The sequence below is a fragment of the Daphnia pulicaria genome, chromosome 2 (genome assembly GCF_021234035.1).
Source record: "Daphnia pulicaria isolate SC F1-1A chromosome 2, SC_F0-13Bv2, whole genome shotgun sequence".
Lineage (NCBI taxonomy): Eukaryota > Metazoa > Arthropoda > Branchiopoda > Diplostraca > Daphniidae > Daphnia > Daphnia pulicaria.
Genome location: NC_060914.1, coordinates 9,397,636 through 9,422,552, shown reverse-complemented (window position 1 = coordinate 9,422,552; position 24,917 = coordinate 9,397,636). Strand labels below are relative to the sequence as shown.

General features: G+C 40.5%; 1 protein-coding gene across 1 annotated transcript; it reads right to left on the bottom strand.

The window, feature by feature from the left end:
- Window positions 1–3,914: 3,914 nt before the first annotated feature.
- Window positions 3,915–19,921, bottom strand: LOC124326111 (homeobox protein B-H2-like). Its single transcript, XM_046784751.1, has 4 exons — window positions 18,438–19,921; window positions 15,383–15,785; window positions 8,129–8,310; window positions 3,915–5,439 (listed from the first exon to the last, which is right to left on the bottom strand). Exons 1-4 carry the CDS (start codon window positions 19,315–19,317, stop codon window positions 5,132–5,134), a joined length of 1,773 nt encoding a protein of 590 aa, XP_046640707.1. The 5' UTR covers window positions 19,318–19,921; the 3' UTR covers window positions 3,915–5,131.
- Window positions 19,922–24,917: the final 4,996 nt, after the last annotated feature.

The following is a 24,917-nucleotide window of genomic DNA, read 5'->3' as shown; positions in this document are numbered from 1 at the left end:
ATGTGCTGATATATCCTATTTTCTAACAAATGAGTTCTCATTCATTTTATATTCAGTTTGTATATTGCTAACGCTCTATATCTTTTTAATGGAATTGTATAACATTTTACACTAAATTGTCGTTCAATTACATCGACTTGTATCCTATGACGATAATATTTATATTCTAGATTTAATGTCTAGTAACTTCAGTGTGAAATATAGCCTGCATTTCTATTCATCCTTTCGGGATTAAATTGGTGTCTTCTGTGTATGCAGATTTCATCTTTTTAATCAGTGAATGTCAATGCATGATCAGGCCTACAGATAAACTTATTGAATAAATGAAACACCTTAACCAAAACTGCCTTCTAAACAGCGTTGAAGCAGAGCACTACCTTGCATACGTAGCTCAACGCGTGCGATATTTAAAAGTTATGATAAGTGATGCAGCATTCCATGCTGCATCAGTTGATTAATAAAGTTCATTTATGAGCATCAAAATGATCAATATGCACAATAGCACAGATATAAAAAAACAGCGAAATTTGCCATAAAACAGCGTGCTGAATGGTACACTCGATGAAGATTTATGGTGAAAGATTCAATTCAATAGCTGCCGTTGCACGACGTCAAGGAAGGAATGAGAAATTGGATATGAAGTTAGAGCTGGATACAATACAATTTTAGAAGAATCAAGAATGGTATTGGTAAAAATAATCTATGGTTTAAAGAGCACTGTGGATGGTATAAGATCGAGCAGGTTATATCATATAGGATGCAAGCTGCCAGTAAATGTAATATCTATAGCCATGTTTAACTTATGTAAATCGTTTATCATTCTATCTAACGATATAGGCTACATTAATATTTTAGATGATAATTTAGTTTATGTAAAGATCTGGGCGGATCTCGGTGGAAATGGTTAGATGACTATAAAGCACATATTTATCACTGACGCCTTTACTCTTTAGAGTTAAGTCCGACGGTAAAATCAGATGTCTTCCATCGGAACAAGCCAACTCAAGAAAAGTAAACCAATTTATAAAACGATCTAAACAAAATAATTGTTGTCAAATGCATTCTGGTTTCCTATGACGTCAATTGTCCCCCACCTATTAAGACAAATTTGATATGTGCATTCGTGTTTGTTCACCTGCGCTTTATAATGCTCATAATCTGAAAAATTCGCTAAAATCCGCATCATGAATAATTATTAGGGAATTCAGAATAGGCAGCTTATTTTCTTTTCCTCTTAGAAAATAAGACAAAAAATGAGTAAAAATGATTACTATAGATTTAGAAAACCCAAGAACAGAGCAAAAATTGATAAAAATGACGTAACTCATGAGACGTTAACAAAAAGAGCATTGTTGCGCATTTAACAATCCTTCGGAATATTCTCAAGATTTATAGACTTAATCAAGATTGGTAAATTTTCTATTGGGTCATTTTATCTCGGCTTATACTGCATTTGAAATTGTAATAGAATTTATAATTCGGAGAATTTATTTGGTTATTTGTATCATATTTTCACTCTGATTAGGTTTCCTGTTAACTGTGGCATTCCAAATTTTGACCGTTCAGAAATGTTTTCGTTTCAATATTAACAGGAGCCTGATGCAAGAATGACATCAAAAATATACAAATTTGTTGTTCATTTTGACTTGAGTAAAAATTACAATTTGAACGAAAATAAAGCCATTTATAAAATAATTCAGCACTTAGTTTTTACTGACATTATCATGAAAACTGCAGAGGGTATAATCTGTGTGCAAAAACAATTTTAGGTCTAAGCCAATTACAAATGAATGCCCAATCAGCAGAACGATAATACTCATGTTTTGAAAAGCATAAAAATCACACAGAACCATTAAAAATTAGATGAGATACATCACGGATTGGTGCATTTGAACGTACGGAACTATATAACACTAACGCCAACTTTTCAACGTCGCATCTTTTCAATACACATTGATTCTATTAGCTATTCTATTCTATTAGCTTATATACGTTTATTTTTTTACTCCTGCACAATTCTTCGTCTTCCATCGATTAGGCCGGCTCGTGCCACATCTATTGAATCGTTAAAGATGTGGAGAAAACGGCACCGGAAATAAACATACACCCACACTCACCAAAGGGCTTTTTACGCGTAAACTGCTGCCGCACGACGACTGACGGGAGAAACGGAAGAACGGTGCAAACGAGTAGCAAGGCAAAGATCGATGCTGCCGGCTTACTTATTTTTCTTCGGGCTTTATGGGCAAACACACACACAAAATAGATGACAACATAAAAAGGTTAAAAAGACCCTGGTCTAGCCTAAATTGCCATCCAAAATGGGAAAACGAATTCGCCAGTGCCCATAGCACTATATATCCATTTTCCATCATAATATAAAAGGGCCGGCAGTTGTTTAAAAAACTCGAAAAAGATCTCTCTAACATATAAATCCTTTTATACGCAGTTTCCCGGTCTGCGCGTTCAGCAGCTCGGCTCTTTTATATATTCCTCTAAGACGAAATAGAGTCAAGCGCTTCTCTACATCACCGTGAAAGTCGGCGGTCGCTTTCATGTGTGCCGTCTATGTATATGTTATACGGCAAGCCAAGGATGTAAAAGGGTCTCTCAGCCGCCGACGTTTGGGAAACTTTGCTGGCTTTTAAATGTGGCGGAAGTGCTGCTGCCGGCCGAGGAGGAGCCGGCGGCCCTCTGTCGTCCTTTTTCTCATACATCTTTTTTTTTCTTTTCCTATAGAGACGCTCGTTATGTGATGGCACTACTTACGTAATCGCATGAGAGTATCCCAGCTGTATATATAGACATCTAAACAGCGCACATAAAAATACATGTCCGCTCGAGTGTATTATAGATGTTGGATACATAGAAAATGATTCGCCACGGTCGCTCGGTTCGCGCTCCACTTGGCCGGCTCAACTGATTTCCAGCTACTATATAACGCGGAAGGTCGAGCCAGTTTCCGGTCTCTCCAATGTCCGGCTGCTGCTGCTTCTCCTCTTTTCGAATTATTATTCTCTGAACTGATTTCCCCTCTTGTAAAAATGTTATTAGGCTAGTTTGAGACTGCGTCCATCCGTTCCGATCCATCTAGACATATAAAAGGCCCTAAACTCCTATAAAAGGTCGTGTGTGGCATCTAGTTGTATATGTTTAGCCAGTTTCCGGGCCACTTTTTGACCCTTTACATGTAAATATATACCGGAATCCTCCCCCCGGTTGATGTAATAGTCGTTTTCTTATAGATTTATATAAATAAATAAAAAAAAAGCAAACGTCGTTCATGAATAAATTAACCGTCGATAAAAAGAAGAGCTGGGGGGGGGGGGGGGGGGAGGACGAGGAGGGCACCGGGTCTAAATAGATCTATATGCCCAAAGCAGCTCGAGGATATAATAAAGAGCTTATAACAAAATCGTTGTGTTATGTATTAGCTTAGGGACATTCTTGATGTATATTATATCTATCCCATTTGTACTGATTTCCTTTTCATTTCGCTGCTGTGTTATGTGTGTGTGTCTCCTTCCTATATATTCTATCAGGCCATCACCCCTGTTCCCTTTTTTTTTGTTGGCTAACGTACAAACACAAAAACACACAGAGGGCCGAAAAAGGATAAAGATAGATGAACAGGGGGCCGGGATCTATATAGGGAGGACGTACATTTATTTTCCCCCCTTTTTTGTGTGTGTGTGTGTTCTTGTGTTTGATACAATCGTCACTATATCACAGTGGCCATCATAAATTGGCTCGGTAACAACCGGATACACTCCATTCTCCATGGGATATCTCCCGTCCGTCCCGGTCCCCACCCCTCGAGGACCAAACTGCAGTTGTGCTTTTTCTATTGGCCACCCCCTCCTCTTTGATTCTTTTGTGTGTGTCTCTTTATAGTACACACACACACACACGTATTACATCGTACCATGTATTATATCATCTCTGATTCTTTTCTTTGCTTTCTTCCATTCTTTCTTTCTTTCTCTTTTTTTCCAATACATACACACACACAAAGAGACGCACACACACTGAGCACATACACACACACACACACAAACAATAATGACGCGTTGTAATAATAACATAACACGCTGCGATAGATCTGCTCTCAAATTGCCATCGCTCTTAATGCGAATCAAGTCGATAGAAAATAGAGAAGAAAAAAAAAAGGTTTTGTGAGGGGGGATTCATTCAGCTCGATGATATGAACATCATCAATCAATCGACGGGGTCATTGACGTCTAACAAATGCATTATAGACCCGCCAACATGTAGGTCTCTTATATTTTTATCTCTTCGCTATTCTCCGCTGTTTACCGTTGCTGTTGTTGTTGCGGCACTGTTGGACGCTTGTCAATTATCTTTCAACTATTTATAGAAATTTTTTTTTGTTCCAACCGAAATACACACAGCACACAGGTTCGTTTCTCTACTCATTGATCGCCAGCGCGCGTATTGGGAAAGTTTGACAGCAAACAAAAAAAAGTTTTCACAACCGTTAATTCGAAAATGAAATACACGATTTCCCGATTTTTTCCCGCATCCAGCAGACCAGCGATAAACAACCCCCCCTCCCGTTTTCCCGGCGGTTGTTATTTAATGATAATAATAACCGAGGAATATCATCATGAGTATATAACGCGAAACAATAGAGAAAAATGAGACAACTGATGCCCAGCAACACAGAAGAGCGGATACATTACAATATACACGGTCGGTATAATTTATAATCTACTAGGAAAAATCATTTCAGAAAATTAAAATCAAACAAACAATACGAGGAGATGAGAGGGATGGGATATCGTGTCGGTTTGAAAAACACGCGGGCGTGGGATTTTTGTTGTTGTTGTTAGACGAGAATTTAAAATCCGGTCAAATTGCGCTAATTAAAAATTACTTTTTAAAAGAAGAGAAAAAAATCCCAACAGATTTTAGAAACGAGTTAGAAAAAAAAACCAACAAGAACTTGGTTGTTGCCGGCCCGTTATGTGTACGTTTGTTTTTGTGTGTCTGTGTGTGTGTCAAGAAGATCGAAAAAATTTAAAGAGGTACAAACACGAGTGAATCTGTCAGAGGAATGCTTGAGGCTGTGTGTTATTTGTATTATATATAGACGTGTGTGTCGTTAGTGTTAGGTTTTCTCAACGCTGGACGGCCGGCTGAGATTGCTGCTGGCGTTGGCGGCGGCGTTGGCACTAGCGCCGGCCGCCGAATTACTCAACAGCGATGATGAGGTGGATGAGCGCTGTCCGGGACTGTTGTTGCCGGGCAGCAAAGACAACGACAGGGCGCCCGCTGGGCCTCCCGTTCCCGCCGACGATGGGTAGACTCCTCCTCGGGGCGGCTGTTGTTGTTGCTGCTGTTGTTGCTGGAGAGCGGTCGGACTAACTCGCTGGCTCAAAGCCGCCGCCGCTTGTCGGTAATACAAATCCAAAGCACCTGCAGAAAAAAAGACGGACAAGAAAAATAACAATAGATATTAACAAATGAGCTCTGCTGCTGTGTGTACACACCGCTTCAAAACTCCCGCGCTATACTCTCTCCTCTATGCTTCGGCGTGATTATAATAAAGAAAAGAAAAACCAGTGGCTCTACTTTCGTTTATTTTTTTTTTTGTCTCGTTAGGGCAACATATAGACACACAGCGTTTAACCGCGGGAATTTCCTTACAAAACTCTCCCATCATTTTCCGACCACTTGGCGGCCATCACTTGGACGGTTGCGGAGCATTCATAACTGATGTAGCTACAAGCGTGCTAAGCCGTCGTTTAGTGCCACAAACACAAGAGTGAACACACACGAACCGCCGCTCGAGTTTCCCGGAAAATAAAATAAAATAATTTTTGCCGCCTCGCCCATCCGAACGAAAAATAACTCGCAACACTTTCGGCTTTTATTTTTTTAGGGGGAGAAATGTGTGTTGCGCATTAGCGTAATGAACGAATGCGTAATGGTCTCTGTAGTCTATATAGTCTGCAGTCTGCTGGATATCCTGTGGGTTGTTTTCTCTCTAGCTGTGAAACGCGAAACCCTCACAAACGGGCGGCTAACAACTATAGACACACGAATGAATAGGGAGGAAGAAGCGGAAGATTAGCTATTAGTGGGGGGAATCACCGGTCCGTGTTTATTCCGTTCCGTGTAAAAAAAGTTGATTCTAGACTGTATATACCGGTATTGTAGACGCTGCTCTATCTCTGGTTAAATATGTTACGGCAGACATCACGCAACTACCATGCAGGCAACCCCTCGGGAATTATATATACGTATCCCGATGCAATGCAATGCAACAAGACTTGTCTTGGCTAATTAGTTCTTCCGCCTTAATCAGAGTTCTCAACAGCTTTAAATGATATGAACGGATATGAAAAAGAAAAGAAAAATCAGAGCTTCTTACTGGAGTTGACACGGGAGTTGTTATTTGTATCATCCCAATAAATTGCTACGATTGCTACTTGGATACCGACGTCAATAAGCGATATTATAACAAATAAATACACTTCTTACAGCTAATATTCCAAAAGTTCGATGATTAATTTTAAAAATAGAGAATTAATAAAACGAGCTTATTTTCCCCCTCAACGATGATTGGATATAAACTATTATGGAAACGATAATGATAATATTTAGTCGTGTCGTTGAGGTATCAACTTCACAGTTACACTGTCATGATGTAAAGTGGTACTAGCTTGATATTCTGGATTTAGTTCCAGTTGTACTTGTGCAGCATTAATGATCGTCATTGCGAATGGGAACGTCATTCTTTTCTGAAAATTTAGTACATTTTTAGAAACATGATCCAAGTTTTTCTGACGTCAATGACGATCAATGCTATTTTCAATTGTTAATAAAAAATTACAGGTCTTATAGATTACAATCCAAGAATTAGAGTTGTTTAATATGACTCATGATTTGTACATTCATAATTATGCCACAGCGGTGGCACATCTAATTCTAAGTCATATTTCAACGAAACATAACATAGTAATCAAGTTCATTAATTGAAATTTCGAATAAGAAGCTCAATACCAGAAATACTCTGCTTGGAAATAAAATCTGTGACAATAAACGCGTAGAAAAACGTTGATTTGCCCTTTTTTTTTATTTCGTTCGCCTTCAACGATCACACTGTTTTCTTAACCATGCTATTTAGGACGAGAAAAGATTGTATAATATTCTTGTTTAATTGACTCTTCCTCCTTCAGGCTCTACAATAACCATGAAACGACCATCCAGCGAAAATTACTGGATCATCTAAGCTTGTCTTACGGACTTTGGTTATCGTAATCAGCTGCCACTAGGACATAGACGATATACATGGACTACAAGCTAATATGAATTATTTTCAATGGGAAATTTAACGCGAGTTTTGTTTCGCCATTCCTTATGGTCGGAATACTCGACCCACTATTCTAATAAGTTAACACATTTAACGGTTGCGATACTTTATTGATCGAATCGATCACCACACTGTTTCACCTTGCCTAGAACTTTATTTTCTGGAATATTACAAGTATATATCGAGTCAATTATTGCCTTCTCTGGGCTACCAGACGTTCGGAACAATTAAGAATCAGACATATATTTGATTTCATCCTCCACAGGTGAGTTGCAAGTAATGGGATTCCAAGCCGGATGGTATGGCATGTGTCAATGTGTCAATTGAAATGTAATATATCATTAATTATCCATACGTTGTAGTAAGTGAAATGAGGTTATATCTTATCATCGCTTGGCGTACCAAATTAATATTATGGGTAACGCTAATCGTGCTTCGATAAAACCTAAATGGTAATATGACGTTCACAGATTGTAATGTGAAATAAAAGGTGAGTTGTCAGTTATTTATCTAAATATAAGCGCAATGCGTTGACCGAAGCGTAGCAGAATAACTATTTGCCCGTCGATCCCTGCGGCTATTGCTCAGTCGGCACTACTCTTCCCTCAAAAGCAAAAGAGACGCAAGATGCTTTCCTTGTCTCATCTCATATAACAGCTTTCATCCAAGGGAAAAAAATATTCCGGTACAAATAAAATTGAAAAATCAAGACACTAAACCATCCCACAAGCAAACATATATACGATGCACTGAGTAGTAGTAAGTGTTATTTAGTAATTGGATACTCACTCGAAGGTAAGGCGTTGAGATGCGGTCCGGCTGGATAGCCCCAGGGAGCGTAAGGTGACGAGGCGGCTGCGGCGGCTGCGGCTGCGGCCGCCGATCCGGCGTATAGACGCTGAAGCGTCGCATAGTTACCCGCTTCTGCCAACAGCTCCAATCCCACGGCCGTCTGTCTTTTCCACTTGGTCCTTTTTTTTGGAATAGAAATTAGAGAGAAAAAAAGAAAATAATGAATAACACAATTCCAGTCCGATTCCGAAGCCAATTAAGGTCCATAAAAGTAGCTCAAATTCGTAAAATTTCTTAACGACACAATAAAATTAAAAAAAAAAAACAGTTTCATTTCCCTGTCAACGACATATGCTCAATAAGGCGGTATTCTCGATTCCAGTTTCTGAGAAAAGATAATTGACCGAAAATGCATTTCAAATGGCGCACGTTGTCTTCGAAATTCCGCGTATTAACAATCGAATTAGTTGGCCATGAGAAACCGTTGTTCCTTATAGTACTAACTCGGATAATAAAATAATGTATTAAGTTTCTCGTTGTGAACATAATGAAGGAAATAAAAAACATGCAAGTATCACATCTAATGTAATTTTATATAGTCCTCCAATTATATCATTTCCAGAGCGGGTGGAAATTTCGTCCTCTAGGCTGCTACTATAATGTTCAAGCTTTTCCTGTTGATGTTAAAGTTTATACTTTAGGCGATAGCATACATACAACATCCGATATGACGTAATGGCGCATCAGTTGGTGTAAGTATGTATCCGTATATATACGAAGTGAAATGCCATCATCATTGTTTTCTTCTGTGAGTGCTCGTTAAGAGCGCCATAAAAAGAAGAGAAAAACCAACGCGAGGAAAGTGTATAATTGCCGGCTTGGATGGGTATACGACTTACGAGTCGAGAAAATATAGAAAGGAAAATGAGACGCGTGAGCACTCCATACCCGTTACATAATTGGCTCTTAAGTCTCTTAACTGAACAACCAAACAAGGTGGAAAAAGAAGAAGAATGGCTACCAGAGAAAAAAACAAATAAACGAAAAAGAACATCAGCCAGCGCTGGGAGCTTGTGCAGTTAAACTTTTTGCGATCGATCGACCAAGTGTCGATTATATTTTGTTATTTGTATGTATCACATTTTTTGGCGTTTGCGCAGAATACCAATTGGCGCCCAATCCAATAACAATGATATATGCTGTCGCTCACGACGCGCATGCGCATTTATTTGATTTATTTTTTTCTTTTCTGCTCTCTGTATCGACGAGAAAAAAGTGCCAAGCGATCAATTACACACCCCCTCCACCCTTGCGACGCTCTTTTTCTCCCCTCTCTCTTTTGTGTGTGTGTGTGTGTTCCCCCTGTGTTTACTGTTGTTCCAATGGGCGGAGTTGGGAAGAAAGAAGCCCGCCATGATGATGTCATAGGCCGCTATATTTAGAATCTAGCGCCGTTGGGCGGGTTTCGGCAATGGGAGAGAGAGAGATGCTGCTGCCGTCGTTTAGCTCAACACAACAGCAACCCACACACACACATGCACAACTGGGAGCTTCAAAGTGCTTTAGATTACATCAGGGTTATGGCTGGTGAGATGGGTGGACGGATGGGAGGGAATTGGAACGTCGAAAAGAATAAAAGGGCTCTCAAAAACAAGGAGCGGTTTTCCTATTGGGCCGCCGCTCTTCTCTAATGGCAGCAATCGGCGATGGCGGCGTCTAGCGACGGCGACGCGTTTATTCTTATTGTTGTTCTTTTTTTTGTTCTTTTAGTTGGCATGCCAAAAAAAAGGGACTGTGATGATTATTTTGTTTTTCGTTGAGCCTTTTTGCTGGGCGAAAAGGAAGAAGGAGCTGTCGGACACGCCCGTTAACCGAGATTTAACCCTGCCTCGCCCAATAACACACGCTGTGACTGCAACCGTGGCGGTAGTAATTTAACGAGACAGTTCGTTATTATCTCTTTTCTGACCTACCCCTCTGCGAGATATGTACACGGTTGGCAGTTAAAATTAAATTAAATCGCCTTAATTGCGGCTGTCATCTTCGATGATAAATGGATAATACGGACAAAATTGAACGGATGACGTTCGATCGCGGCTGTGATTTATATATGCGCCTCATTCATTTGGTTTTTTCCTACTGATGTCTTTCACTGAAAATAATCTCATATGGTCTGATTTTTCAGTTATGAGCTTTGTTTATTGTTCAATAAATTACAATCTCTTGTACAGTAGCCTGCATTTGTAATAACCGATAGGAGACTCTATAAATTTTCTCAGGTACCAATTGGTTGACTATTATATAGGACGACTAATAGCATATATTCGGTTTTTATCATCAACATTTTATCGGTTGATTCATGCCCACATTCGTTTTGGTGAAGGAAAACTTGAAACGCAAAGGAATGATATCATGTCGAGAATTGATATTCTGATATGAAACTTTCTTTTCCAGTTTTCTCACTCGGCTCGAAGATATTAGGCATGAAAAAACACACTCATCCCGAAAGTAAAAAGTAAAATTTTATATAATAAGCAGGTGTTAGAAGTATAGCTGGCAAAAACATTTTTGCATGTTGCCCGTTAATGCGATTCGTAACGTCATGAATGTTGAACAGTTGCACCTCCGGATACAAGTATACTCTACTTTAAATGTTCAACTATCTAAGAAGTGAATTTCATTCAAGCAACGCACATACTTGAATTAATTGCGGATTTTTAGCTTGAATTGATGAAAATTCTCCAGCAGTCCAAAAAGTCCAAAAACTAACCCTCTTTCTCTCCTTTGGCTACCTGAATCAAATAAAATGGCTAATTGACTATCAAAGTCGCTTTCATCTCACGCCTTTTTTTAGTCTTTATGTTATAAAAACCCCGGCATTGGCATTTTGTAAAAACGTTACGTCACTGCTTGTTTGACGAAAGCCAGTCATTTTATTTTCACGAATGAATGAAGTCGCAAATTTTGAATATTTAAAATGGACATTATTACGGTATTAGTTGGGCGTTGTAATTTTGTTCGGGCAACAAGTATGGGGTAGCCCAATTGGGACATTTACAGAGGTTTAACGGCGTGGTAATAACATGCAAAATTGAACGGTTAAAATAGTGTATACTATTTAGGACTTTTGATTCAATTACGTGAAGGAACTATTGAGAGGTCAGGTAGCTGGTAGCATCTTACTATTATTTAAATCCCATGGGATCTATCAGAGGGCATGTTTCAGACTTCTGTGATTTCATTAAATCAACCCTTCAATGTATCAACGATATCAAATATTTTATTCGGTCAAGTCTTATCAAATTTAAATAATGAATCTATACATTTAGTATGGTATGGATTTAAATTGGAACAAAATAAACCACAATTTTTTAAATATTTCCTTAAGTATAACAGCATGTTTAAACATGCTCATTATTCAAATTGAGAATCTTAGTGTAGTAGCCACGGGCTATAATAATGTTTTAAGTCCGTTCGAATAAACTGTCGTTTCGATCAAACAACTTTTTTCTTTCTAACCCCTGCAGGTAAAAACTCACGACTCGTCTCTTCTAAATTCTACTCAAAGACTTATCGGGCGAATGCAGACTGATAATATGAACGAATATGATTATTTAAAAAAATGGACATTATTGTAGTAATAATTGCGCTAGGTGTTTCGTTCGAATAGCAAATATCGAGTGCGCCGTTGGGATGTTCATTAACATCAACGTTGCGCATTTTCTCAAAGCAGTTTAACCAATGTACTGAATTTATATTTAAGATGTAACTCTTATAATTTCTGAACAAGACCTCATGAGTCGTGATAGTTGACTGCATCGGGTTGCGGGCTAACCAATGCCAAATTTGCCCGAAACAATAATATCGCTATGGTGGACATATGAGTATCACCAATGGTTATCAATGATAAAATATTTAATTAAAAGGTAGTATAATATTTCGCAGTGAACACATTATCAATTCGGAAAGCGAAATTTTAATAACTGATAGGAAATAGTACAGTTTATCTCAATTTTATTGTACATCTTAGCTTGTTAAAACATGTTCATTTGTTTTCAAAACGAGAACCTGAATGTAAAGTCAGGTAAGCTATTTTTAAATGCAATTTGATACCGTATTAATTGTTCAAAACAATGTTTTCCTGTCAAACCCCTGCGGATAAGACTTGCCAGACTCACTTGCCCTCGTCCCTTCTAAATTTTAAACTCCGCGGCTTTTTGGAAGAATTCAGAATAATAATTTTAATATAAATTATTATGAATATTCAAAAAATAAACAATATTAAAGTTCCAATTGCGCGATGTGTCATGTTCAAATAATTGACATTGACGGTGCCATTCAGATGTTATTTACGTTTAGGTAATAGTAGTTTTATCATACAGAACCAATCGGTAACTGTCTTCCTATTTCGATATTGATTTATATTTTAAATATAAGAGGAAGAGTTATATTACGAAAGAAAGCATATAGAATTATGATTCCGGCAACCGACCATACTGTGATGGCCATCCCGGGATGTAAAGGCTATGGCCTTTATCTCATCATATATTTTTCTAGTTCTCTTCTAATATAACCGGTTGATGTGTTCGGTATATCAACTTTTAACAATACGAAGAAGGCGATTTGCAACCACATTCATTGATCAAAACGGTATTTTTCTCTCTGACCCCTGCAGATAAGACTCGCGACTAATGAAATAAATTTCCAATGTCGTTGTTCATTATAGCTGGTTTTAACACGTTCACTTTTTTTCAAATCTGAATGTACAGTGTACACAGTTAGGTGAGCTATTTTTAAAGGCGTTTTGATACCGTATTAATTAATCAAAGTGGTATTTTCCTCTTCAACACCTGCGGGTAAGACTCACGACTCGTCCCTTCTAAAATGTTCTCCACGGCTTGGAAGAATGCAGATAAATATTTCGAATGAATATGAATAATTACAAAATGAGCAATATTGAAGTAGAAATTGCGCGACGTGTCATATTTATATCACTGATATCGAGTGTGCCGTTCTAATGTTATTTATGTCCTACACTGAGCATTATTACCACATATACCATGCAACATTAGTCAAGTTTATATTTAGGTATCAGTACCAATTTAAATAATGAATGTCTTAAGTTAGTTAAGATCAGAATTTGAATAGAATAAAACAACTATCACCATCGGTTAATTCCAGTAACCTTTAAATTATAGTTGATTTTAATCTTTTCTCATTCCATTAGGAGACTCTTCATCGAATACATCGCTTGCGGGACCCGCAACTCTGTTTGAGTAAAAAGTAAAACGTACATATTTAAACCGAAATACTGTCTCTTAATGGGTTAGCTAACATATATATCGTTGGGAAAGTAAATTATTGCTAGCTACCAAACAAATGGAATAATGGATATATTTTTTAAACGTTGGTGTGCTTTATAGCTGGTTTTAATAAGTTCACTTCTTTTCACATTAAGAATCTGATAGTATAGTACAGTTAGCACTTTTTGAAAGAAGATTTGAAACCTTATAAATCGATCATAACAAACTTTTTCCCTCCAACCCCTGCGGGTTAGTCGACTCACGGTCTCTTCTAAGTTGTACTCCACGGCTTTTTGGAAGAATAAGAATACAGATTAATAATTCGAATGAAAATGAATAATAAAAAAATGGGCAGTATTAAAGTGTTAATTGCGCGACGTCTCATGTTCGATTAACCCTTATCGAGTGCGACATTCAGATGTAAATTACGTTTTACTTTACGCATTTTTACCACATAGCTGCGACCCCTAATTAACTATTTATTACGAGATTAATTTATTCATTTTAGATGACGTTCATCATGTCAATTATCATCCCTCTATCAATTAAAGCTAGAGAGTCAGAAGAATCTGATGAGAACTTTAGTGACTTGGAGTGAAACCGTAGGTCACATCAATCTTCTTGCTCTCTGCCTTTGAAGTTGAAGAAAGGATTAGAGTGTAGTTGCATGATAATGTCACCCTCAATATTCTAACGACAATATTTGAACTTATACGATTAATTGTCTAAATATCAGATAGTAAACGTTGTTTTCGTTAAGAAAGCAAGTTATGGTCAGCTACCAAACAAATGAAATATATTATAAACATTGATGTGGTTAATTGCCAGTTCTAGCATGTTCACTTTTCTACAAATTGAGAATCTGAAAGTACAGTACGCTTAGCATTTTTTATAAAACGATTTGAATATTAGTTGATCGAAACATTTTTTTTCTCTCTTAACCCTGCGGGTATAAGACTCGTATGTCTTCTATTCGTCAGTTTATTACTAGGATATAATGGTCTTAACAAATATCAATTTTCACCAGTAGCATTCAACGGTAGACGTAACTCTAGCGATTCTCGGTAGCCGACCTACATATTTCCCCAATTTTCATTGACTTCCCACTGCATGCGGACTTGATCGATTACGAAGAAAAAATAAAACTAACGACGCAGTTCAACTTGAAACGTCGGTTAGCAACGTAGGTTTCCGCAACAAAAAATGCGCACAGAGAACCTTTCACAAAATGTGGGCCGTCTTCCGCTTTTAGATTCCATCGCCAACCGGGAGAGAGGGACAAGAACGAGCACGACATTTAATATCCTCCCCCCCCCAAAAAAAGGGCGTTGGCCACGGTAGCAAAGCAAGTCCAATACGCATAAACGACTCGCCCCCTTCGTCTAATAAAAAACCCTCTATGCATTATTACGTCACGAAAAATCTAGACTCAGAAGAAAAGAGTTTATCGAAGAGAGCGCGTGCGCATTTTGCATTATCATTCCCCTTTTTTTTCATCCCATTCCGCTAGTTAAAAAATCACAATGGACATCAAACGTCGTCGTACACATATATATACTCTCTCGTGTGTGCATTACATGCCGAGAGTTTTCCACTTGACCGTTAGCCCCGAGTCCACGTTTTTATAGTCGCATCAAAAGTTTCCGGCCATTTCCGCGTCCCCAGTTTTATCTTGGACGTATAGAATTCTCGGCGGGAATTTGACGACGGATTCTTTTTATATCTACGTCGCTATTGTTAGATATATATTCCTACACAGCATTCAATGATGATAGCAAAGCCCCTATAGACTCTTTACTTACGTACACACATAACTGCAAGCAATTGCCATAAGAACACACAAGTTGGCGTACTTATAAACCCCCTCTGTGCACTTTTTAAACTTCTAAGGGGCTGACTTTATGAGTAGAAGTCATAGAATGATACGATATTTTTTAAATGAGCTTACCTGCGATTTTGGTACCAAGTTTTCACTTGGGTGTCGGTCAGACTGAGTTTGGCGGCCAGTTCCAGCCGGTCCTGAACGCTGAGGTACTTTTGGCGTTCGAAGCTCTTCTCCAGCGTCTGCAGCTGGTGGTCGGTGAAGGCCGTACGGGCTTTGCGCTGCTTCCGGCCGCACGACGACGGCGACGGCGGCGACGAGGCCGGTCTCGACGAAGAATTGCCAGCTCCCCCGCCGTTGCCTCCGGTACCTCCTCCGCCGCCACCGCCTCCTCCGCTCTTGCCGGCCGCTCCGGCTGCTGACCCTCCGCCCAAAACCTTTCCGCTACCGCCGACGGCGTTTCTCAGCTCCTCCTCTTCCTCCTCGTCGGCATCCGTCTCCTCTTCGTTTCCGTCCTCCTTATTCGTCACTGCAAATCGTAACGGACGAAACGACACGATAATGGCCGGAGCTTTAGTTATTATATGGACTCTCCCAGCTGCTGATTACACACCCACCCACACACACATAGACACACACACAGAGGAGACACCCGTCATTATTTCCATCAACGGTAAATGCACGCACACATGACAATAAGTATCGTATAATATAATAATCAATATGGCGACCGATCGCGAGAAGGTAAAAATAAAAAAGAAAGAAAATGTTTTCTGGCAAGTGAATACAAAAAGGCGGGTGAGGCGTCTAACCGCACCGACGATATTGTCGACTTTGATGGTGATCGATTCCATTTTTTTCCCCCTGCACATATAGCTATAGCCTTGCGCTGTAGCGATCATTTTTTTTATCTTTCTTCTTCTATTTTCCGTTCGGTCAACCGCTCACTTTTCAAGATGGACCGCAATGACTATTATCGTTACATAATTCAGGGGCTATTATAATAATGCTGCCCCAAACTGTGAAATAAAAGTCAAGTTTGGGGTTTTTGTAAAATACATACGCCGGGGACAGTACCACCCATAGCAGTGTCTCACCCAAAAGAATATCTATCGAAGTATTTCGTTATAGACCAATTATCTTAATTTCTTTATACCCGATTGACATTGTTTCATTGCGCTTTTTCTGTTTACTGATCTCCGCAGTGCTGTTAAATTTTTAATACTGTCGATGACGACTTGATTTATTTTTATCCTGATTTCCAAAGTTGATTGCCGGTATAATCCGTAGCGAAATGATCGCGAGGGGAAACCGGCGATCGCGTGCGCTCTTCGTTATCCATTCCGATTTTTCTCTCTCTTTTTCCTCAAGTCAATTTCATGTGCAATAATCAACGATTTGGCGTCCTCTGACTGCATACATAACATAACACATGTCCAATCTACCTAATAAGAGTAATATGGTTGGGAGCGTTTGAATTTTTTAAAAGAAACGATACACCAAATAATAAGAGGGAGGAGGATAATTCAATTGGACCCCAGTGCATACGGTACAAAGCAATATGCATAGCTCGACACAGGGGCTATTGAAGTCGTGATTGCGACCAGAGTGCCCTCTGGATAAGTACAAAAAATAGACATATCAATTGCATCACAACATCACGGAGGTCTCTCCATGTTGTGTGTGTAACAAGCCCAGCCAACTAAAGAAGAGTAGATATATATATAAAGCCCTTCAACTTTGATCGCATGATGCAGTTGTTTTTTTTATGGAAATGGATGGCTGGATTATATGGAAGGAAGGAAGAAGAAGCAAAGAAGAAGAAGAAGAAGAAGAGGGGGGACTGTGCGTGACCGGATAGGTCCGTTCTCTTCTTTTGATTTTGATTTGTCTGCGTTTGTGTGTGTGTGCGGTTCTCCTCGGCTCTTTTTTTTTCCAATCCGGCATGAAACAAAAACAACTTCCGGCCTAGGCAGAGCAGCGAAAAAAAGAGAGATATCAGCGGGCAGATATCCCGCACACACAGGAAAAAGACAACACACACACTGCACGTACACACACACAGACAGCCCAACAAACGATTGCTCAATGTCAAACTAATTCGTCCGCCTCTTTTGTTATTACAGTCGACAAATCCCTCCTGGTCTCTATCCAGACGAGATCTACCAGACTACCACCTTCATCAAAAACTGGTTTATTCGATTAACTCTGTCCACCGTTTCCATTCAACCCTGGACGGATTTGATTGGGATTGGCCATTTCATCGGCTCCGCCAATTCATTCACGATTCACCGTGAAAATGGGATCGCCGCTCGTTTCATTATATCCCCCACAGCCTCTGTCTGTTATAGTATCTGCCAAAGTATAACAATGGGGTTGATTGGCGAGCCCGCTGATTGGATTGGAAAACCAGCACGCAACACCTATAAAAAACCTCTGCCACTGGGCAAATCTATCTGGCCTTTTATTCAATCACGAAGATAAGAGTTATATTAGAAAAGAGACGAGAACGCAGAGACCCCAAGCGGCTTCTGAAGACTATCCGACTATCCGAAGCTGTCAGCTAAAAGTCCGAGTCGATCGTTAAGATCGTAAATCTCCCCCCTGGTTTATACATGGAGAACCCTTAACAGAAAAACGATGATGATTATACTAGCCGCCATTCAATCTATGCATATCTATAGCCCCATTACGAATTCATCGATTTGATTAGGCCACTGGCAACACAACAATTTTTGAGCTTCGGGCATAAATAAGACGCACAGAAAAATTTCCCTATAGCCGACGCTTTTCTGAATACCCAAAAGAATCCATCGCTTGGTGTGTGTATGTATAATAAACAAAATAAATCTCAAATCTACTGCATAAGCATACACAGAAAAAAAATAAGCCCAAACAAAAAATGTTTGATTGAAAGTGTCAGACGAGTGATTGGCGAGTTGCGTGACTAGCTCCATGATGATTTCAATCAAGTACTATCTCTACACAACTGCTGCTGAGCTCAGCTCAGCAGCTCAGCTCACGGTTGTATTTGTATTTCTAGCTAATGATAGAGGTGTGTGCTGAGAGCCCGGCCAATCACCGCCAGGGCCATCCCGGTCGGCCATTTCACAAATTTAAAATAATAAAAAAAACGCCCATGAAAATAAAGGAAAAGAGAATTTAGACACAAAAAACTCACGACTGTTGGTTTGACGGCTGTTGTAACTGGCGTTGGATTCGACGTCGACCTCCGAGTCACCGTCGTCTTCCTCCTCGTCCGACTTGCTGCTGTGCCCGTCTCTCGGCTGGCGCAGGAGATTCTTATTGTGTCCGCCTCCTCCGCTCTGGTGGTGGTGGTGCTGGTGGACGGCCTCCATCACCGACGGATGCTGCAGCAGGTGGTGGTGATGGTGGAGGCCGTGCAGGCCGTGAGGCAGTTGATTGAGGTGTTGCGGGACGTGATGATGGGCGGCGGCCGAGGCGGCCATCAGGGCCGCCGCCGTCGCCGCCGGATGGGACCCGCCCTGGTGGTGGTGGTAGGCGCCCAACAGTGGGTGGTGGTGGTGCTGGTGTTGGCCGTGCTGCTGCGACTGCGGAGGCTGGTCCGTCCATCTCGACGAGTTGAGAATGTCGCCGATCATGAAACTCGATCGCGCTCGCGTCACGAACGCCATGGCCGCCAACATGGACGCCGTGTTCTGGTCGGGCATGCCCAGCATTTTAGCCGCCGCAGCGTTCTGCTGCTGCTGCTGGTGATCCAGGCTGCCGGCCCTGCTGGGCGAACTGGCCCCAGACGAAGTGGCCGGCAGTGCCGTTGATTTACTCAAAGATCGGCCTCTCTGTTGTTGCTGCTGTTGTTGTTGGTGTTCGGCCTCGGCGGCGGCGGCCGACTCGGCCGCTTCCGACAACCGGAATCGCTTACTGTTGTTGTTGTTGTTGTTGTTGTGGTGATGGTGGTGATGGCTGGACGACTGGTGCGAAATGGCTTTGCGTTTGGAGCTGCACAGCGACAAATCGGTGGGCGACGTCGACGGTGACCTGACGACTGAGGCGCTTTTCATTTTAGTTGCCGATTCCATCCCGATCACGATCCGCACCTGACACTTTTGCTGTTTCTCGGAATCCTTTTTTGAAATTGTGTTTCAAATCGCCCGCCCACACGAAAACGATCGAAAACGGCACTCACAACTGTACACCACCGAGTCTAACAGCAAGAAGAAGGATGGACTCCACACGACGGTGTCAATTATCGCTCACGATCAAAGTTCAACTCGATCGCCAAAAAAACCAAAACACAAAACGAAAGGCGACGGGATTTTTTGTTTTTCTCGTCCGCAGGGTCGAGGCGTCGAGCGGAAACTGATGGACGTCTAAATAACAGCGGGGGTCTGCTGCTGCTGCTACCACTGATCGCGCACACACACACACACACACACACAAGGCAGGCCTCCTCCTCCTACACACACGGCACACTCCTCCCACACGGCGGTTTGTTATCGAAACGTTTCGACGGATGGACGTTTGATCTTGCGCCGTCGCTGTTGGCAAAACACCCGTCGGCCCTATTTTTTCGTGTTTTTTGAATTCAGCGCCACCAGAAAGTTTGAAAAATCAAAATCAAATCAATTTTTAAAAAATGGAATAATAATGCAACAACGACGACACACACGTGTGACCGGTCGGGCCGGCGTTCGGCAGTAAACTAATACGGTGGCATCGGCCGCGCATCCAACAGACAGGCACAGTGCACACACACACACACACATAGAACGGAATTGAGCTGGAGCTCCCACACACACACGTAACACCCAGCGGGGTCTTAGGGGGCTGCCATATAGGAGAGCTCTTGCTCTGAGGGGTCCCTCGCCATCTTCTTTTTTGTTCAAATGTGGTGGTGGTGGTGGTGACGGTGGGAGGATTGAAATAAAGGTGGTTATAATATTCTTATTCTTCTTTTTTTTGAATGATATGTTTTGCCCGGCCATATAACATCACCGGAGGCGTTTAAATGTAAGAGACACACACACACGTATAAATTCACGTATAGCTAATTTCGCTTCCTTCTCTTATTCTCTCCCGTTTTCTATAGACAACGACGGTGCGGGTATAGACGAAACAGTTTGGTCTCCGCCTACTCTTATTCTCCACCAGCAAATGGTGTGTGTCTCTTTTTTATTTGATTTCTTTTTTTTTGGCCGGCCATCAGCAGCAGCAGTCGGTCCGTGTTTTGTTTCGCTTCCTTTTTTTTTTCCAGCAGCGGCGCTTATATTTATAATAAAACCTTCATCAAATCCAGTGTACTTTGTGCGTTGCCCACCTTCCGTAATGTAATCGGCCATTCGAACTTGTCGGTTGGGGGGGAATAAAAGAAAAAAAAAAGGCCATCGGCGGAGGGGAAATGCCAACGGAGCTGCTGGTAACATATTGCGCAAAAATTTGAAATCCTTTTCGAGAGACTATATGCAAAACACATGGAGCGACCATTAAGAAGCTATAAATATCTCATCTAGTTTACAAGTGGCAGTGTCAAAAGACAATATGATGATGGCTCTCTCTTACTCGAGAGAGAGAGAGGGACTTTGACTTGGCACTCTTCTCCTGTTACAAGAGAGACCCTGGACAGAATATAAGCCAAGCCCAACCTTGACTATAAAAAAACGGGGGAACTATTATATACATATAACCGCTTACAAGGAAATGTGTGTGTACAGAAAATAAAACGAACTAAAATAAGGAGAAAGATGGACGTAATCAGAGATCGCTATACATTATAACTGTTCCCGGGTGGGGCTGCTATTAATAGATTTCCCCATTCCAAGACAAAACAAAAAAATTAAGGAAAAATCAAATGAAATAGCGCGCCATCATCAGTCACTCCTCCGCGGATCTTATAACAGCAGCAACTCTGTTGCAGCACACATAACCCGCCACCCACCCACCACCCGTTTCTCGTGATAACCTCTCCGTTTTCGGCCACCCCATTCTTCTTCTCCGTTTACCATATCAGCAGAATTGAAACAAAATAAAAATACAAAACTGGTCGTTTGCGCGGCTATTTGAAGACTTGCGCATTCCAAAAAAAGACTGGGCTAGGATATTACAGAAACGGCCAAAGTACAATCCAGAGTGAGTATATTTTTATCCACACACATCAAGCAAGGAGGGCAACCGGACGCCGTATAAAGTACACGACTCGGAAATCGAATATCGATTCACGGTATGGTGTACACGTAACATATGCACATTTCGACCAGCAGAAAATCACCAAATGTGATTTAGCGCGGATTATAATTGATGCCTCGCCCGAAACGATCGGAAAATGGAGCGCTATATTTAATGCGCGGCAAAATTCAAAATGGCCATAAGCCATTCAATATCCTTCTCTCGTTTCTTATATCCTTTTAATTTTATTTTTGCGCGGCGATTGAAATTCTTCCACGAATTTCACGATTTTCCCCATTACGTTTTTTTTTTTTTAATGTGCGTCCTATTCTGTTGAAGGGGGAAAAAGAACCGCAGCAATTCATTAGTTGCTCATTTGTGCCATCAACGGCTCTCCTCTGCCGAGCTATCCTGTTGTTGTTGTTATGTTATACGCGTTTCCCGCTGTTATATTTCGTTGCGGCCGACGCGGAATGCCAGCGCGGTTTGGGCTGTGTGTGCGTCTATGTATGTTATATAAATATAATCAATGAAATTGAATCCGTGTGTGCACTCGTTAAGAGAGAAAACAAAAAAGAAATGAAATGGAAAAAAAAAAAAAAAATAGAGGCGCCATGTCGTCCTTGCTGCTGCACTCATCGCATAGGAGAGAGAAAGGAGGGCCGACAACAACACCAATTCGCTACTGAACAATGAGGCAATTAAGCTACCGAGAAGGATGAGAGAGCGGACCAATTTAGCGCCGTAAAAAAAAAATACAAAATTATAAATCCCAGTATAAAAGCTGCGCTGAGACGTGAAAATATCATAACCATAGTCTTCTTCTTCTTCATCTTTGATATCGAGCTCGAATTTTTATGACTCGGCTCGGTGACCTGCTGCTGAATGGAAATGCTTATCTTTTTTTTTGATGGTTGGTTCGTTTTTATTTTTTAAATTATTATTTACATTTCTTAATGATAATAAATTTTTTTATTTATTTTTTTTTACAAGGGGTCCTCTTTTTTTCACATCAACGAGGAAATTGTCATCGCTCTTTAAGACTTGTTCAAAATGTCATTTTGAAGAGCCATCAAAAAGAGCGCGCAGGAAATGAGGGGCTTTCACACAAAGTTATTTACGAGGTCCCCATTTTTGGAAAAGCTATTATAATATGTTTGGGGTTGTCTACTGCCGTGTGTCTCCGGCGATGTTTGCCGACCCCCTCTCTTTATACACATGTCTCGACCGATCCTTAATTAATAAATGCACGTCTCCCTCAGCTATAGATGATTATCGCTCTTCTAATACCCTTATTCAAAAAACCTGGGAAATTCATCTAAATTTAAATTTCATTCGAATCTTTCAAACAATAAAACACGATCGTTATTTGTAATTGAGCTGCAATCGTTCCGACGTTGATTTCGATCGCAATAATTTGATCCGATTGATCGTTTCAAAATGGCCATCACTATAACCCAAAAAAAAATGAAAGGTACACACAATGCGTATATAGCGTAATGATACCGCAAAAGTCTAATCAATAATTCTGCACTCCGTCGATTCTGTTTCTCGGATAATGGAGACCTCAATATTATCCACCATTGGAGAGAGAGAGAGAGGAAATAAATCAGTTTCGATCGTTTTTCAAGGTTATGACACACAATAACAACGACGGAACGAGAGAGATATTATATAGCTTTAGTACACAACCACCACCACCACCACCGGTGATATGTGTGTGTGTGCTAGCGGCGCAACACGTCCATCATGGGGGCTGAGCGCGGTGAATGCGCATTGTACGTGTGTTACAGTCGGGACGGCGCGATGCTGCTGGTGCTATCCGCTGGCAGCCCGAAACAAAACAAGGCCATCAAATAACAATTTGCATACATTACGAAAGCCAACGATCCGAAAACGCGCTCGGCCACATAGTGAGAGAGAGAGAGAGAGAAAGAGAGGTGGGAAATAACATGAGAAATCAAAATAAAACCTCCAGCCAAACACAGCAGACACACACACACACATGGAGCGGCTCTAATCAATGCGAATCTGGTCGCACAAATTATAGAGAAGAAGACAGAAGGGCTCCATCGGCGATGGGATTCCAAAGTGTCCAACAAAAATACAAGGGGGTTGGGGAACAAAGCAAACGCGTGTGTATAAATATAAAAGAATCGTTCGAGAAATGAATATCAACACAAAAGATGGAAGGTTGAAATTTCAAAAGAAAAAAAGAAAAAACGGAGGGCCCTTTAAGCTATTTATGTATACGAGTTTGGGTGTGTGTTGCACCGCGCCAGGTATATTAGTCAGATATAACCGCGAGGTGATGAGCTGAAAAATCATTACGAAACAAACAAAAGGAGAAAAAAGAATGATGGATAAAAAATAAAAAAAGAAATTAATAATAAATAAAAAAAGGAGGGAAATAAATACACCCAGTATGCGCTGCTGCTCCTGTGTGTCCATCAGCGATCTACGATATGATTATTATATACACACACACACTCGTCAGGACTACCTACGTCGTCTATCAAACATATTTTTTATACTACTAGTTTTACTACTTTTTTTCAATCTTTTGTGTTTTTCGGCCCGCGCCATTTTGAGTTTAAAATTTCCGCGTCCACTTAAATCTTAATCGAATAATAAATTTAAAAAAAAAGGATAAGAGGAAACGGGATGACAAAAGGAAACGAGATGTCTATCAATAATCCTCTATGACAATCGTCGTCAACTAAATAAAAAAGAAACAACAATGGAATACTGAATAATAATTTATGCTACCTTCATTTGTTATGTAATGTATGGCGGGGGAGGAGGAAAACAGAAATGTATAGGACGTCATCAAACATTGTTACGCGACGTCGTCGTCCGCATCTCTACATATATAGATAGTATAACACAAAATCTAATGCTGCCTTCCAACATTATATACTGGTATCAAACAAAAAAGTTGGCTGTCTGCCCTCCTTTTGATTTAACGTCTTATACAAAAATCATATAACGATCATATAAAAGAAAAGAGACAGTCTAATGATAATCGGAGCCGGAAGTATGTCGCGTCCCGCACCGACGGACGACTGGGCTCCTCTTTGTACCTCTCCGTCACCAACGTCATAAAACAGGACGGGGGGTATAGTGCACATTTGACTATTACGTATTATTTATACGGGGACGAATATAACACAAAAAAAAGGAGCAGCAATGATGGAAAACAATCACGCCCGGCCGCTTGCCCATCAAATCCTGTCCCGCTTTGACATGTGAAAGTTTAACCTTATTTCCAGTTGCTGTTAGAAGTAAATTGAGCGCTTGCGCAGCCATGCATTAACGCCAACTTCCTCTCTCTCCAGGAGCGAATAATATATGAAATAAAAACGTGAAAAATAATCAAATAAAAAAAAATAGTAAAAAAATAAAATAAATATAGAATGCCATCATCATCATCACCAATCAAACAAATCGTCGTCTTTATTAATTGAATTTTTGTTGGCCAATCTATAATAATATTATTTTTGCGTGGCCCCGCTCT